Raw genomic sequence first — 14,416 nt, forward strand, 5'->3', positions numbered from 1 at the left:
GAAGTACTACTGTATATGGAAGGGTACTCTTGACAATCTGAAAAACATATATACCTACCTTTTTCTTTTCAAATGTTTAAGATTTCTCAAAATACGTGGTATGGGCACAAAGTACTTGAGTGCTTTTTTTTTTTAAACTTGTTTTTGTTGTTTTGTTTTGAGACAGCGTCTCTCTATGTAGACCAGGCTGTCTTTGAACTCAGAGATTTGCCTGCTTCTGCCTCTTAAGTGCTAGGATTAAAGGTGTTCACCACCATGCCTACCTAGTGTGTTTTTTTAAAGTTTGAACATGTTTTTAGTGGTGGTGGTGGTGGGGGAATAACCATTTGATCTGCAGTGAATATAAAAGGTAATATCGTTTACTCAAATAATCTGTATTTTTAAAGAATATGAAATTATTGTTAAAATAAAAGTTGTGATCAATTGACTTGTGGTTGGGGACAGCTAATTTGAATTAACTGTTACAGATTAAGTACCAATTCTGAGCTTTTAAAGCAAAAGCAGTTTACAGACTCATTTTCCCTCCTCCTTGTATAATGTGCCCAGTTACCATTTTCCAGTAGATATTTATTCTTTTCACTGGCTAAAAGAAATACACGGAACTTTGAACACGTTGGAAAACTCCTGAAAATTTTACTATTAACAAGTGTATTTTGTCCTTTCTTTTAGTGAGCTTTTGGAGAAATTGTGCGTGTCCTTGTATGATGTGTTCCGGCCATTGATCATCCATGTCATTCACTTAGAGACTCTATCAGAGCTTTGTGGGATTCTTAAAAACGAAGTGCTTGAAGACCATGTACAGAACAATGGTAAATATACAGAAATGATCACTTTAAAGGACTTCTTAATTGTATCTGTGGCTCACTGAATGTGAGGGGAAAAAAAGAACTTTTTCCTCCACAGCCTCAGTTCATAAATACTTAATTTTTTTTAAGTTTTAAAATTTTAAGTAGAAGGCTAATGAGTTGGAGCTTGGGTTGATACCTCACTCCTTTCAAATCAAGGTATGTCTTCACCTGGAACCATTTAATGCTATGAATTAAACAGAAAAGAAATTTAAAATCTGTGAAGTCAGTAATAAAAATAGTCACTTTACATTTTGGCATTTGGAGTTCAGAGAAAACTGAATTTTGGCTTGTGTTAGGGATCTAGCACACCGGAGTCAACTCATTTCGTGCTTTTGATTAAAAACCTGGGATTATTTAGCATTCTCAGGCAGTAATGATCTGTCGTCTTCAAATTGCAGGAAAGAGCAGCATTTCTCTGAGTAGCACTTAACCGTCTGACCAGTCACTTCCGTTTCATTAGATTGCAGTGGAGAACACGCTTTTGATAGCTTCTAAAATCCTTTGAAGTCATCCTTTTCCTGGGGGCTTAATTGCTGCTGGTGCTTCTGCCCACAGGCATCCTGTTGCTCTTCCAAGTTATTCTTTGTGTGTTAGGTCTTTCTGTGGTCTGCTTTCTCACACCTTAGTGCCTCTGAATTTAGGTTGATTTTAAAGTGCCATGAATGTTTTCCATTTCTGTGCAGTCTCTCTAGTCCCTGACCCTCGGAAAGATAGTGCTGATTCATGTTTTAACATCAGGGAGAAATACTATATAAAGATAGATAGTGCTGATTCATGTTTTAACATTAGGAGAAATACTATGTAAAGATAGTGCTGATTCATGTTTTAACATCAGGAGAAATACTATATAAAGTAGATAGTACTGATTCATGTCTTAACATCAGGGAGAAATACTATATAAAGATAGTGCTGATTCATGGTTTAACATTAGGGAGAAATACTGTATAAAGATAGTGCTGATTCATGTTTTAACATCAGGAGAAATACTATATAAAGATAGCTCTGATTCATGTTTTAACCTCAGGGAGAAATACTTTATAAAGATAGTGCTGATTCCCGTTTTTTTTTTTTTTTTTTTTTTTCGAGACAGGGTTTCTCTGTGTAGCTTTGCGCCTTTCCTGGAACTCACTTGGTAGGCCAGGCTGGCCTCAAACTCACAGAGATCCGCCTGGCTCTGCCTCCCGAGTGCTGGGATTAAAGGCGTGCGCCACCACCACCCGGCTGATTCCCGTTTTAACATGAGGAGAAATACTATATAAACTCCTATTTCACTTTTTTTCTTTGTAAAAATGTTAAGACAGTTTACTTGTTAAATGGGGCATGGCAAACCCAGTTAATTAAACTACCCTGGCTATCTTTTAGTATTGGTCTGAAGCTATGTAGATTAACTTAGTGTAGTGCACTCTTAAAACCTAAATTCATTATATAAGTAATAGGAATAAATTTTCAGAGTCCTGGGAAGAAGGTGGAAGGGCCAATGTATTTCCTCAGGTTCATCCTGAAGAATTGAAAGCTATCAAAATTTCTAAGATCATTTAGTCATACTGGAATAGAGTTCAGCCACAGTATCTCAAACAGTGGTTCATGCTGTGTCAGAGCAGTTTAGAAATTCTCTGCTTAAGGGAAGCACTTTCCTAACTCTAAGGAGTGGATGATGGCCTTTTCTTTTTACAGCTGAACAACTGGGGGCATTTGCTGCTGGAGTAAAGCAGATGTTGGAAGATGTACAAGAGAGGCTTGTGTACCGGACCCATATCTACATTCAGACGGACATCACTGGCTACAAACCAGCTCCTGGAGACTTGGCATATCCTGATAAGCTAGTCATGATGGAGGTGGGTCTCTTCACCTGTACTTCATCTTCCCCCGATCCCACATGGCTTGTAGATACCTTGTTAAGATAGGATATTACTCTTTAAACTATCACTCAAAATAGAAGAATCACAATGTACTTGCCATAAAAGTCAAAGGAAATGAAACTAAAGGATTGAACATGAATAAATTGTTAATTTGTACTTACGTTTGGTAAGCATACTATATAGCCTTCTCCCCTTTGCTAGGATATGTGTATCCTTAAATTTGAAATTGAATTAGTGCTTTCCGCATTTTCTCATATTTCTTTGTGATTGGCATATAAGGGGTTGATAGCATAGCAGCCACCACAGTTAATGATGGCGGCATGGCCCTTTGTTGTACTCCTAAAATTATCTTGTACCAATTTTGGAGTTATGTCTTGAAGGCCCCAGTTGTTGCCCTGACCCTTCTGACTGTTGTACCTGCATTTCTGTGATCTTTGGATAGAGTTCAAAGACTGCCTAGAGTATTGGTGCTGTAACAGGGTTATTAGAATTTAGAGGGTTTTTGTTGTTGTTGTTGTTGTTTTTCAAGACAGGGTTTAGGGTTTCTCTGTTTAACAGTCCCAGCTGTCCTGGAACTCGCTTTGTAGACCAGGCTGGCCTCAAACTCATTGAGATCCTCCTGCCTCTGCCTCTCAAGTGCTGGGATTAAGAATGTGTGACACCACCGCCCAGCCTGAATCTAGACCTTTTTAAGTGAAAACTTACAAATAAAAGCAAAAGTATCGATAACAAGGCAGTGAAGTCTCCATGATGGCAGCTCAGTGTCTGGTTCACTTTTACCGCTGTGCTCCCGTCAGTCGTTTTAGGGTGAGTGTGTTTCAGGCATTGTTTCAATCTGTAAATACTTGGGTAGGTATTTTGTTTTGAACACAGTCACGATAGAATTTCTCACCCAAACGTGACAGGGTTCCTAACATTCTGGATTCAGCTAGCCAGGCTTTCACAGTCAGCTGTGGTTAATGCTTTTGTTACAGCACCTTATATTTTTGTCATATGCTTTGGTGGTCAATCATTTGAAAGTAGTTGGAATACTTAAAAAGAATTTTTCTTTCAGTTTAGTGTATAAACACACACACACACACACACACACACACACACACACACACACACACACGTGTGTCCTCAGAGGCCCGCAGAGGGCGTAGGATCCCCTGGAGCTGGAGTAACAGGTGGTTGTGAGTCATTTGACGTGGGAGCTGGGAACCAAATGAGGGGCCCCTGGAAGAGAAGCATCTGGTTTAGCTTCTGAGTCACTGCTCCAGGCCAGACTTAGGACTCTGGATTGACTCTTGACTCCTAAACACACTAAGTTTTTTATGAATTAAAAACTTAGACATACAAAATAATAAATAAAAATCTAAAAAATGAAGTTAAGACTCCTCCACTTTGTTTTGTGTTTTATTTTTATAACTGACTGTTTTGAAGAGACCAGGATCTGTCTCATTGTTTCTTCTTGTTTTTTTGTTTGTTTTGTTCTGTTTTTTTTTTTTTGTTTGTTTTTTAAAAATTGTTTTGATGAGAATACTGAATAGCTGATATGTACTTCTTCATTATACCAGAGGGCTGTAATGTGAGGTTTTATCATTAAGGGTTGAGGTGATTATGAAGGTGTATTTCTTCTTCTTCTTCTTCTTCTTCTTCTTCTTCTTCTTCTTCTTCTTCTTCTTCTTCTTCTTCTTCTTTTTTTGGGATAGGGTGGTATAACCCTGGCTGTCCTGGAACTCATTCTGTACACCAGGCTGGCCTCAAACTCACAGATATCCACCTGCCTCTCCCTCCCAAGTGCTGGGATTAAAGATGTGTTCGACCACCACCCGGCATATTTCCTCTTTGTAATGAGTTGGTCCTTTTGGATGATACTTGAATTTTATAGTTCTTCCCAGAACATCTGTTCAGCTGGTCCAGATTGCAAGACATTAAGACGAAGTACACTTGAATGTTCTTTCTTGTTTCTTTATGTAGCAAATTGCTCAGAGTTTAAAAGATGAGCAAAAGAAGACACCCTCAGAAGCTTCCTTTTCAGATGTTCGGTTGGAAGAAGGAGAGTCCAGCAGTTTAAGAAAATCTGGTATGTTCCAATGTCTTAACTTCTGGCATTTACTCAGTAAATTAACCTCATCGAGGACTGTCTCTGGTCTCTGGCATGTGAAACAGCTTGTGCTTTCCTACTCTCCGGGGGCAGATGGATAGATCCCAAATGGAGTTCAGTAGAGTGAAATGCTAGTGGAATATGCTGGATGCTCCTAGACCATGAAGAGCTTGGGGGCATAGAAGTTGGGAAGGGCGTACGCTGAGTGCAGGAAGTGGGGTCAGTGTGAGGTATGGTGTCTGGAAGCTAGAGTGTGTTTTTATAGAGAGTGTGAGAGAGTCAGGTGAAGTTGGATGGTACCGTCTCTGGACAGGTGGTCCTGAGTTGTATAAGAAAGCAGGCTGAGGAAACTATGGTGACCAAGCCGGTAAGCACCCTCCATTGTAGCTAAAGTTTTCCTGCCTGGCCCACAGTCAGGACAAATCTCTCTTACCTGCCAGTCCCACAGCCACTCAGACCCGACCAAGTAAATACAGAGACTTATATTGGTTACAAACTGTATGGCTGTGGCAGGCTTCTTGTTATCTACTTCTTCTATCATGAATTAACCCATTTCTGTTAATCTATACCTTGCCACGTGGCTTGTGGCTTACCAGCATCTTCACATGCTGTTTGTCATCGTGGCGGCTGGCAGTGTCTCTCTGACTCAGCCTTCCACTTCCCAGCTTTATTCTCCTTGTCCCGCCTATACTTCCTGCCTACCAACGGCCAATCAGTGTTTTATTTATTGACAAATCAGCAACACATTTGCCATACAGAACATCCCATAGCACTCCATGGCCTCTGCTTCAGTTCCTGCCTCCAGGTTCCTGCCTTGTTAGTTTCGGTCATTGTATTATCATAGGAACAGGGAAGCCACCCAACAGGGAAGGGATCTAGAGCTGTGTCCTCCAGTGTTCTGCCACCCTCCACTGAGCATGCGGAGTGTGGATAGTGTTTCCACATGTGACGAGTGCATACAGTGTGCCATAGACACAGTAAATGCACACCAGAACCAAAGATTTAGCATGAACTAAAGAATGGAAACTACTATGGTAGTCATTTTTACCAGTTTTAAAATGATATCTGAGATTTTTTGGATTAAGTAAGACATTAAAATTCCATTTATTTTTACTTTTTTGTGGTGGCATTTTAATGTACCACATTTCTGACTTCTGTTACAATTTTGTCACAATAACATAACATAATGTTATATTATAATTCTGAAAGCACTGTTCTTTAGCTATAGTAGGAGGCTGGTTTGTTGATAAAGACTGAGGCATGGTTGATGCTTTGAGTTTATAGATCACCCCAGGACAGAGTCCAGCCATTGTATGGAAGGGGAGATGTTGACAGTGCTCATGTTACAGAGCTAGTGGGGGCAGAGGAGGGAACTGACTGACTGAGGAAGAACAGGCAAGTGTGACTCAAGGCAGAGCAGGTGCTAAACAGTTGAGGATGATGAACTCGTTAGTTCACCGCTGCAATATGATGGACTCATGGGAGGAGGAAAATCTGAGAAGGTTGTGAGAATACAGTTCCAGGAAAGTAAGGTGCAAGTCCGAGAGTCTGTGGAAAGTTGGTGAGGATTCAGACCCTTGACACTAAGAAGGTCAGGATTACATGTCATCTGCATGGTGCTGCCGTTAGCATGGGAACGGGAGGCTGGTAACATGAGGAGCAGTAGCTATGAGTGTAATCATTACCCCAGTTCTCATGTGTGGGAAGTAAGAGAATTAGTACCTCCCGAGAGGAAGGCTGAAATGTGTGAGTTCATAAAGTAGAATGACCTGGCAGAGTGCTATGGGGACTTCTGTGAAGACACCAGGTATCAGTCCCTTAAAGAGCACAGGCTTCCTTCTTATGTACGGAAGTGAGTGCGATGGCGGGGAGAGGGATGGCGGGGAGAGGAGAGCGATGGCGGGGGACTTGCAGGAGGACCATAGAAGTTGCCCTGCCCAGCAAGGTGGCTCTGGTAAAGTGAAATACGATAATGGAAAGTGAGCGGACAAGCTGGCTGCAGCTTCAGAGTACTCAACTTTTACTTGGTACTTTTTAGTTCTTTGTATGGAAGGAGGGATCCTACAGGTAGTAGACTTCAATAAAGTCTAGGGCCTCTCCTGCCTAAGTGTCCTTTGATATATGTGTGTGTGTACATATATACATACATATATATATGTACACACACACATACGTATGTGTACACACACACACTTCTTTTCTCTTTCTTTTGAGACAGGGTTTTATGTGGCCCAGGCTGTCTCCGTTTCCTGAGTTGCTGGATCACTGGCGTGCTCCACAGTCCTTATAATTTGCAGTGCTGAGGGATCACACCCAGGTCTTTGTTTGTTCTAGACAAGCACTCCACTATCTTTAAGACATTAAAAGGAGATCTAAAAAAAAAAAGATCTTAGATTGAAGAGTGGCCTTAATGGGAGAGATTAAAAATTATACAAATTACACGACTTGGAAAAAAAATTCTTACCAAAGTACAAAATGAAAAAACTTTTTTAAATTTGTCTTTTCAAGTGAAAAAATTAAACTTCCACATTTTCCTCATTTCTCTCCCCCAGTCTGTGCCACAGGACTGTCAGATCTTTTATTATCTATTTAAAAAGTTGTCCCCTCTATTTTACGTGTCTGGTGTCTTGCCTGTATGTATGTCTGTGTACCACGTGCATGCAGTGCCTGTGGAGCCAGGACAGGGCCTCGGAGTCCCTGGAACTGGAGTTCTCGAGGGTTGTGAACTGCCATGTGGTGCTGGGAATGGAACACAGGTCCTCTGGAAGAGCAGCCGGTGCTCTTGACCACCGAGCCATCTCTCCAGCCCCTCCTTCAGATTTTTTGAACAATCCAGGTTTAGATATTTTTAAGAAACAATATTTATTTTGCCACATTACTAACTCATCATAGACTTTCATTTTTTTATTATTGAAAAAAATATGTAGAGAAGTTAAAAGAAAGATAAAATGAACACACATATGCACCACCTAGTTTTGAGATTTAGTGTTTATCACAAGTGCACACAAACACACTTTTTTTGGTAGGGCTTTGCTGTCTAGCCTAGGCTAGCTTGAAGGCTTCACAATTCTCCTTTAATCTCAGGTGCTGGCGTTAAAGGTATGGCCACTACACCAGATAGCCAGACACTTTACATTGTTGGTATCTATCCTTGCTTGCTACTTTGCCTTCAAGTAGTATGGCATCTCTTCGAATGAGGACATCTCTTCTGTAATTACAAGTTATTACTGAGCTAAAAATGTGGTTTCTGAGACGTCCTTGAATAGTTCGTATATGAGTGTCGCCTCTTGTCCCAGAGAAGTGTATGCGCTCGCTCTACCTGTGTAGTGTTTTCAGTCTGGCTCTGGATACAAAGGACTGTGATTCTCTTGCGAAGGTGTCCTGTTTAGGCACTCCCCTGGCCCCAAACTGCCTTTTCTCACCTGAATGGTGGGGGCGGTTCTTATCATCTGGGAGCTAATACAGCTTAGAATGGAAGGCAAGGTGCCAGCAAGCCAGCTTTGATCCATGCTCCTCTTTAAAGTTGTCCTATTTACTACGCCTGCTCTAGGCCTGTCATCCAGCTGCTTGGGAGGCTGAGGAGTCAGGGGCTCACAAGTTGAAAACCTGCCTGAACTAAAGTGAGTTTAGGACAGCTTGAACAACTTAGCAAGATCCTGTCTCAGAATGAAAAAGTTGAAGAGAAGGAGAGGAGGGGTGTGACTATTGCTTAGTGATGGAGTGCTTGTCTAGCATATGTGAGGCCCTGGGTCTAATCCTCTGTACAGAAAAAATTTATTTTCTTGTCACACTCTTACCTCGTTGATACCCACTGCTTATAGATCTGCCTTCTAGAATCTGGTTGTGTTCCATAAGTATGCTGTTGTGTATTACATAAAGATTATTGGGAAAAATAACTAATGTTGAGAGGTATTGAGCATATGTGTACAGCTGGAATGTATATGTCCATGTGTAATCCAGTTTTTCTCAGTCTTAACCCTTATCAGTCATTGGTTTAGACTTCCTAGGTTTTTTTTTTTTTTAATTAAATATGAGGTAGGGGAGGAAATTGATGTCTTCCAGACATTGATAGCCAATGAGAATAAATAGTTAATAGCTGCCATGTAAGTTACTGTATGACAGATATCCACATGCCTGGAATATATGTTCTTTTCCATTTGGGTTTTAGGTTCAACAGACTCCCTCAATCCTAGACCACAGAGCACGATTTCTCCAGCAGATCTTCACGGGATGTGGTATCCCACAGTGCGAAGAACGCTTGTCTGTCTCTCCAAATTATATAGATGCATAGATGTATGTGTGTGAATTCTTTTATCTTTACTCTGAACTGCTTATTCTAGAATTTGCTTGGAATATTTTTTAAGTTCTAATCCACTTTAAGAGCTTGATGCAGTATTTTGTTGATATTCTTAGAGTCATGATTTTTAGATATGGTGGTAACTTGAAGATTGATCTAATTTAGGGGTTCGTTGAAACTATGGGTAAGTTTTAATGCGTTTTTATCTTTATATCTTTCTGAGGACCAAGGCTGTAGTTTCCATCAGAAGGAGCCCGTGACCACAACTGAGTTTAAAACTACTGATGAATTTGTCTGCTTTAGTTTATGTGAAGTAAAGCGGCGCAGTAAAGATGTAGTCAAGAATGGAGAGCAATGTACTGGAATGCCACATTGGCATAGTATTTAGTATTAAATGTAGCCACTGTAATATGGTTTTTGTTGTTGAGAGTCTTGCTCAGTGGCTAGCTCTAGTTGACCTTGAACCTGCAGATCCATTTGCTGCAGCCTCCCTGTGCAGACCTTTCCGGTGGGCACTGGTGTGCCCAGTCCCTGTAAATCCACTTTTGCACTTATCTCAGCGAGCATCCTTAACAAATAGTGCATGAGTGCCCGGCTTCCTAGTCATGAATAAGTTTAGTTACTTTCTAAAGTTAGCAGATTTTTTTAAGCACCTTTTTAGATCATGCATTGTTTTGGGAAATAGTTGTTTTAAGCATGCTGAGTTAATGATAATGGTTGCCATTCCCTGCAGTGGCAGATTTAGCTACATATTTGCTGTCAGTGGTTTACACTTAAAGCAAAATAGTTTTATGAATTTGATGGTTTCAACTCTATTTCTTAATTGATTGCTGTAATCCTACTCATGTGAAGAGAAGTGATTGTATCTAGTAGTCACATAATGAATTGTCCAGACCTCACTACTTTTTAAGAGTATGGCTTGCCGGGTGGTGGTGGTGCATGCCTTTGATCCCAGCACTCAGGAGGCAGAGGTAGGTGGATCTGTGAGTTCAAGGCCAGCCTGATTTACAGATGGAGTTCCAGGACAGGCTCCAAAGCTACAGAGAAACCCTGTCTCGAAAAAACAAAAGAAGAAAAAAAAAACATGGTTCAAGGGGAGTAGGTGTGTACTCTCTGTATGTGTTCAGTACACACACACACACACACACACACACACACACACACACAGAGTGTTTCATATTTCAGACTCTTAGGACAAAATAAGGTCTCACGTTTGTCTCATGGCATCAGTCACCCACACTACTTTACGTAAACTGTGGTTCATGGATCTCTTCTAGTGTGACTAGGAGGACATTTGGTATCTTTGCTTCTTTCGGTTCTTGGTAGGGAGTGATGCAGGGGTCAGAAACTTGCTTTTGTGGAATAGGCAAAAGTCATGCTCCACACATGCCCTTTGTTACCCCAGACCTCAGTGCATAAAGCTTTGAGGATGCTGACAGGAATGCTAGCCAAGACATAGGTGGGTCCTGGCAGGGTACTCTGTCTGTTTTGCCTTATGCCTCAGGGTTACCTGTTCTTTTTCCACTTACCTCATCCAAGTCTTGCATTCTGTGTTGAGGCTGAGTCTTACTCTGTAGCCAGTATTGCACTAGAACTATGTAGCCCAGGCTGGCCTCGAACTCTCAGCAGTCCCATTCCAGTCTTCTGAGTGCTAGGGTTGTAGGCGTGAGCCACTGTGCCCAGCTCCGAAGTAGAAATCTTTTGTTTTTATTTTTGTTTGTTTCTTCCCCAGCCCCCAGATAGGGTCTCTTGTACTCCAGGCTGGCCTCCTCCTTGATAATGTCACCAATATTGTCCTGCGTTGGGATTCCAGGCAGGTGCCACCAAGCCTGGCTGCACTGAATTATACTTTATAATGAAAAATTATCTTATGTGTGTAGGTGTTTTGTCTGCATGTATTTCTGGGAATTGTGTGGGTTTGTTCCAGAGGAGGGCAGAGGAAGGCATCACAGGTGAACCTGGAGTGAGATGGTTATGAGCCCCTGTGTGGGTGCTGGGAATCAAACCTGGGTCCTCTGGAAGAACAGCCAGTGCTCTTAACCACTAAACCATCTCTCTAGCCCCCATTTATAAGAATTTGACCACAGTCCTCTGCATTCTCTGTATTTCCACACAGTACTCTCTAATTCACTGGTTGTTTGAGTCAGCGTTCTCCTGTTGATTCTTGACAGTGTTCTGTCTTCCTCCTGTTTAAAAGAACACTGCAGGGCAGAGCCTTGTATGTGAATCTTAAAGCATCATCTCTAACCACCTGGGATACACTTTTAGACGATACACTGATGGTTTGTTTTATAGTTAATTTTGAGCTTAGAAACAGCCTTCTAGCTGGATGTGGTGGTACACATATCTATGTGAGCTCAGTACTCGGAGGCTGGGGAAAGAGGGTCTGGAGTTAGAGGCTAGCCTGCACTATATGGCAAATTCTAGCTCACTACATGAGATAGTTCTGGAGTGGACACTGTAGCTAACCCTACCTACCTAACTGATCTCTGTACCTTCCAGGGACCCCCACAGTGCTAACTATGAATAGGTGCTAATGTGTAAAGGACACATGGGCATTTCAAGACATGAGTGCATATTACAGAGCCATGAATGGACATAAAAATTTTTGAGGGAAAATGGTTCAAGTATTAATCCAATGATGAAGGGATGTAAACATTGTTTTTGTTTGTTTGTTTGTTTTTTTTGCCTTTATGGCTTTACGTTTTCCTTTTTTTTGTTGTTTTGTGAATGGCTGTGGGCTGATGTTTGTCTCTTCTTCCACCAGAGGGCGGTGTTCCAAGGATTATCACAGGAAGCGTTGTCTGCCTGCATACAGTCCTTGCTAGGAGCATCAGAGTCTATCAGCAAAAACAAGGTTTGATGAAGTGTTAGGTGACTTTTATTACCTGTAGTAGAATTGTGCAGTATGGCATTTATTTAGAACCACAGGAATTTAAAGCCACTTAGCAGTAAGCTCTGTTTGTTTCAGAGTGAATTTTGAAGGAAACTGGTGGTTCATTGTAGTGCTCTCCTAAGTCTGCACTAAGAGAGTGTACTTTTCTGATGTACCAGAAATGGTGCTGAGGGTCTATGCTGAAGGATAAAGATGAGGAAATGGCACTGCTGTTTCCCCAGAATACCAAGAAAGTGTGTTCAAGGAAACAGCATTGTCCATACACAGGTTTGTTTGTGTTGGCTTTTTTTTTTTTTTTTTTTTTTTAAAGGAGCTCTGGTAAAGTTTTATTAAAGAAAAACTTTCCTGGTTTACTTTTCACTAGTCTGTTCTGGCATGCTTCTAATAATATCAGAATCACCTGGGTCAATGATAGCCAGTGTGCATACTCTGTAGTATTTTCCACATGCTGTGCCCAATTCAATGTTATTGCCACTGTAGTGATGAACACCAGTTTTAGCCAACATGGCATAGTATTCTATTTCAGATTTCCTCAAAGCTGGACAGTTGTTGGCGAGAATAACCAATTTCGCTTTGCCCTGTCTGATCATCTTCAGAGTCTGTTTGTACCCCAGCACGTACTTGCCACTTTTCATAACAAGTTGGAGCCTAGAGTTGATCGACTCCAGAGACTTTTTCCTCTTCTTTGCGGCCACCATCTTCCTGCCTTAGGTGCAGGACAGCCCCCAACCAAGACCAGCCACCAAGATGGCCGGGGAGCGAGAAAGGAAGGAGCTCCCACAATGCAAAGCTCTTCTGGGCGAACAGCTGTTTTGGCTTTTTTGAAACAGAGTTTCTCTGTGTAACTCTGGCTGTCCTGGAACTCACTCTGTAGACCAGGCTGACCCTGAACTCACAGAGAACCGGCTGCCTCTGCCTCCCGAGTGCTGGGATTAAAGGTGTGCGCCATCCTGCCCGGTCATCCCTACAGTGTTTTAGATAGTCTCATGGTCTCACCTGGAAGAAATCAGCCAGTTAGCTTTGAGGATAGATGGTTGTAGTCCTCGTGTTGAGGGACTTAAAGTCGTTGCCGTGGCTTATGGTTTGTAATCAGCATGGCCTGTGGGGCTGGAAACTTCTGGTCCTTCTTCTCCCTCGGCCTTTCCAGAAAATAGAGCATGGGCCGCAGTGTCGCCCTGCTAGGCTCTGCCTAGAGTGCCTGTTGCCTGCAGAGGGGTATCACTTATAGCCAGAATTTCACCATTGTTTGCAGTGTTCAAGCCTATGAATTCCAGGTTTACAAATTCGATTTCTAACTTCAAAACTAGATAATTGAGAAAAGTCTCCTGATAAAGAATCTGCTGTCTTGTTAGCAGAAAAGCGCTGCTTCTTTCTCCGTTTGTGCGTGGCGTTGAGAGAGCATGGAACAACAAGTTCTAGACAGGCAGAGTTAAGGTTTAAATAATGTCTGCAAGTCTCATCTCTCACATTTTTATGAGGACCCATGCCTGAGATCACCGGGGAGATGGTTAAGTAAACCGAGACATAGTCTGTATGATGGGGTATCACACAGCTGCAGAATTTAGAAACTGAGACAGTTAATGTTACCTGACTGCGTTAAGACGATAAAGGAGAGCACAGGAAGAAGATGCAGACAGGCTTTATGCAGCTAAGCATCATGAAGGAAGTGGGGACTGGTGATCCCTGCCCTCGTCCCCACACAGTTCTGTATTATGCGTACGTTTTGCACAGTGAGCATGTGTCTCAGCTCAGGAGGAGGAAGACTGACTAACTGAAGAGGCGGTCACGTGCTGTGGCCTCTCCACACTGTCTTCTGCTTTAAGCCCCTGAGCCTTTCTCTGTCCTCGTTACCTGGAGGTCACCGTCCTTTATGTTACTGCTCCTGCATGTTAGAAGGGTTTGTGTGTGTCTGGGAAACCCTCTGCTTGGTAAGCATGGTTAGCTTATTTGTTTCTGTGGCTGAGACTGTGTAAGTTTTGCCTTTCAACTTAGGAGATTTTCTAGTTTTTTTTTTTTTTTTTAAGGTAAATTATCATTACAGACAAATTGAACACCTAGTCTGTAATAAATTAACATGATACTACTTTCTTGAGTTACAACAGCTTTAATAAAGTAAATGAAGTCTAACTGACACCGTTTTTGCTGTCAAACTTGTCCTTTTACAAGTAGAACAAGTATTTAAAATGCACAGCATTTCATATTTATCTGCCACTGTGGTCCGCAGTTAAGTGAGATTCCCTTACACATCTTGCTCTGATAATGATTGTATCTACAGAAGTTGGTGGAAAGAGAGATTGAGGAGCTGCCACTTTATGAATCCTTTTAGACTGCTTATGAAGGATAACTTTATTAGAAATGTTTTCAAAAGAAAGTTGTGCCTTGAGGAGAAGCCTTGCTTTATTAATATACAGACTTCTGTCGTGAGGC

At 41.7% G+C, this 14,416-nt stretch overlaps 2 protein-coding genes across 2 annotated transcripts in view; one reads left to right on the forward strand and one right to left on the reverse strand.

The window, feature by feature from the left end:
• Positions 1 to 14,416, forward strand: part of Cog3 (component of oligomeric golgi complex 3) — a 62,705-nt gene that overhangs the window by 26,312 nt on the left and 21,977 nt on the right. The window contains exons 12-16 of the mRNA XM_059273319.1: positions 670 to 809; positions 2,523 to 2,683; positions 4,670 to 4,775; positions 8,965 to 9,089; positions 11,861 to 11,950. Of these exons, the coding sequence (XP_059129302.1) occupies positions 670 to 809; positions 2,523 to 2,683; positions 4,670 to 4,775; positions 8,965 to 9,089; positions 11,861 to 11,950 (622 nt within the window). The remainder of the gene's footprint in view (positions 1 to 669; positions 810 to 2,522; positions 2,684 to 4,669; positions 4,776 to 8,964; positions 9,090 to 11,860; positions 11,951 to 14,416) is intronic.
• On the reverse strand, positions 12,293 to 12,713 carry LOC131919221 (large ribosomal subunit protein eL30-like). Its single transcript, XM_059273320.1, has one exon. It carries the CDS (start codon positions 12,685 to 12,687, stop codon positions 12,340 to 12,342), a length of 348 nt encoding a protein of 115 aa, XP_059129303.1. The 5' UTR covers positions 12,688 to 12,713; the 3' UTR covers positions 12,293 to 12,339.

This window comes from Peromyscus eremicus, chromosome 9 (genome assembly GCF_949786415.1).
Source record: "Peromyscus eremicus chromosome 9, PerEre_H2_v1, whole genome shotgun sequence".
NCBI classification, from domain to species: Eukaryota; Metazoa; Chordata; class Mammalia; order Rodentia; family Cricetidae; genus Peromyscus; species Peromyscus eremicus.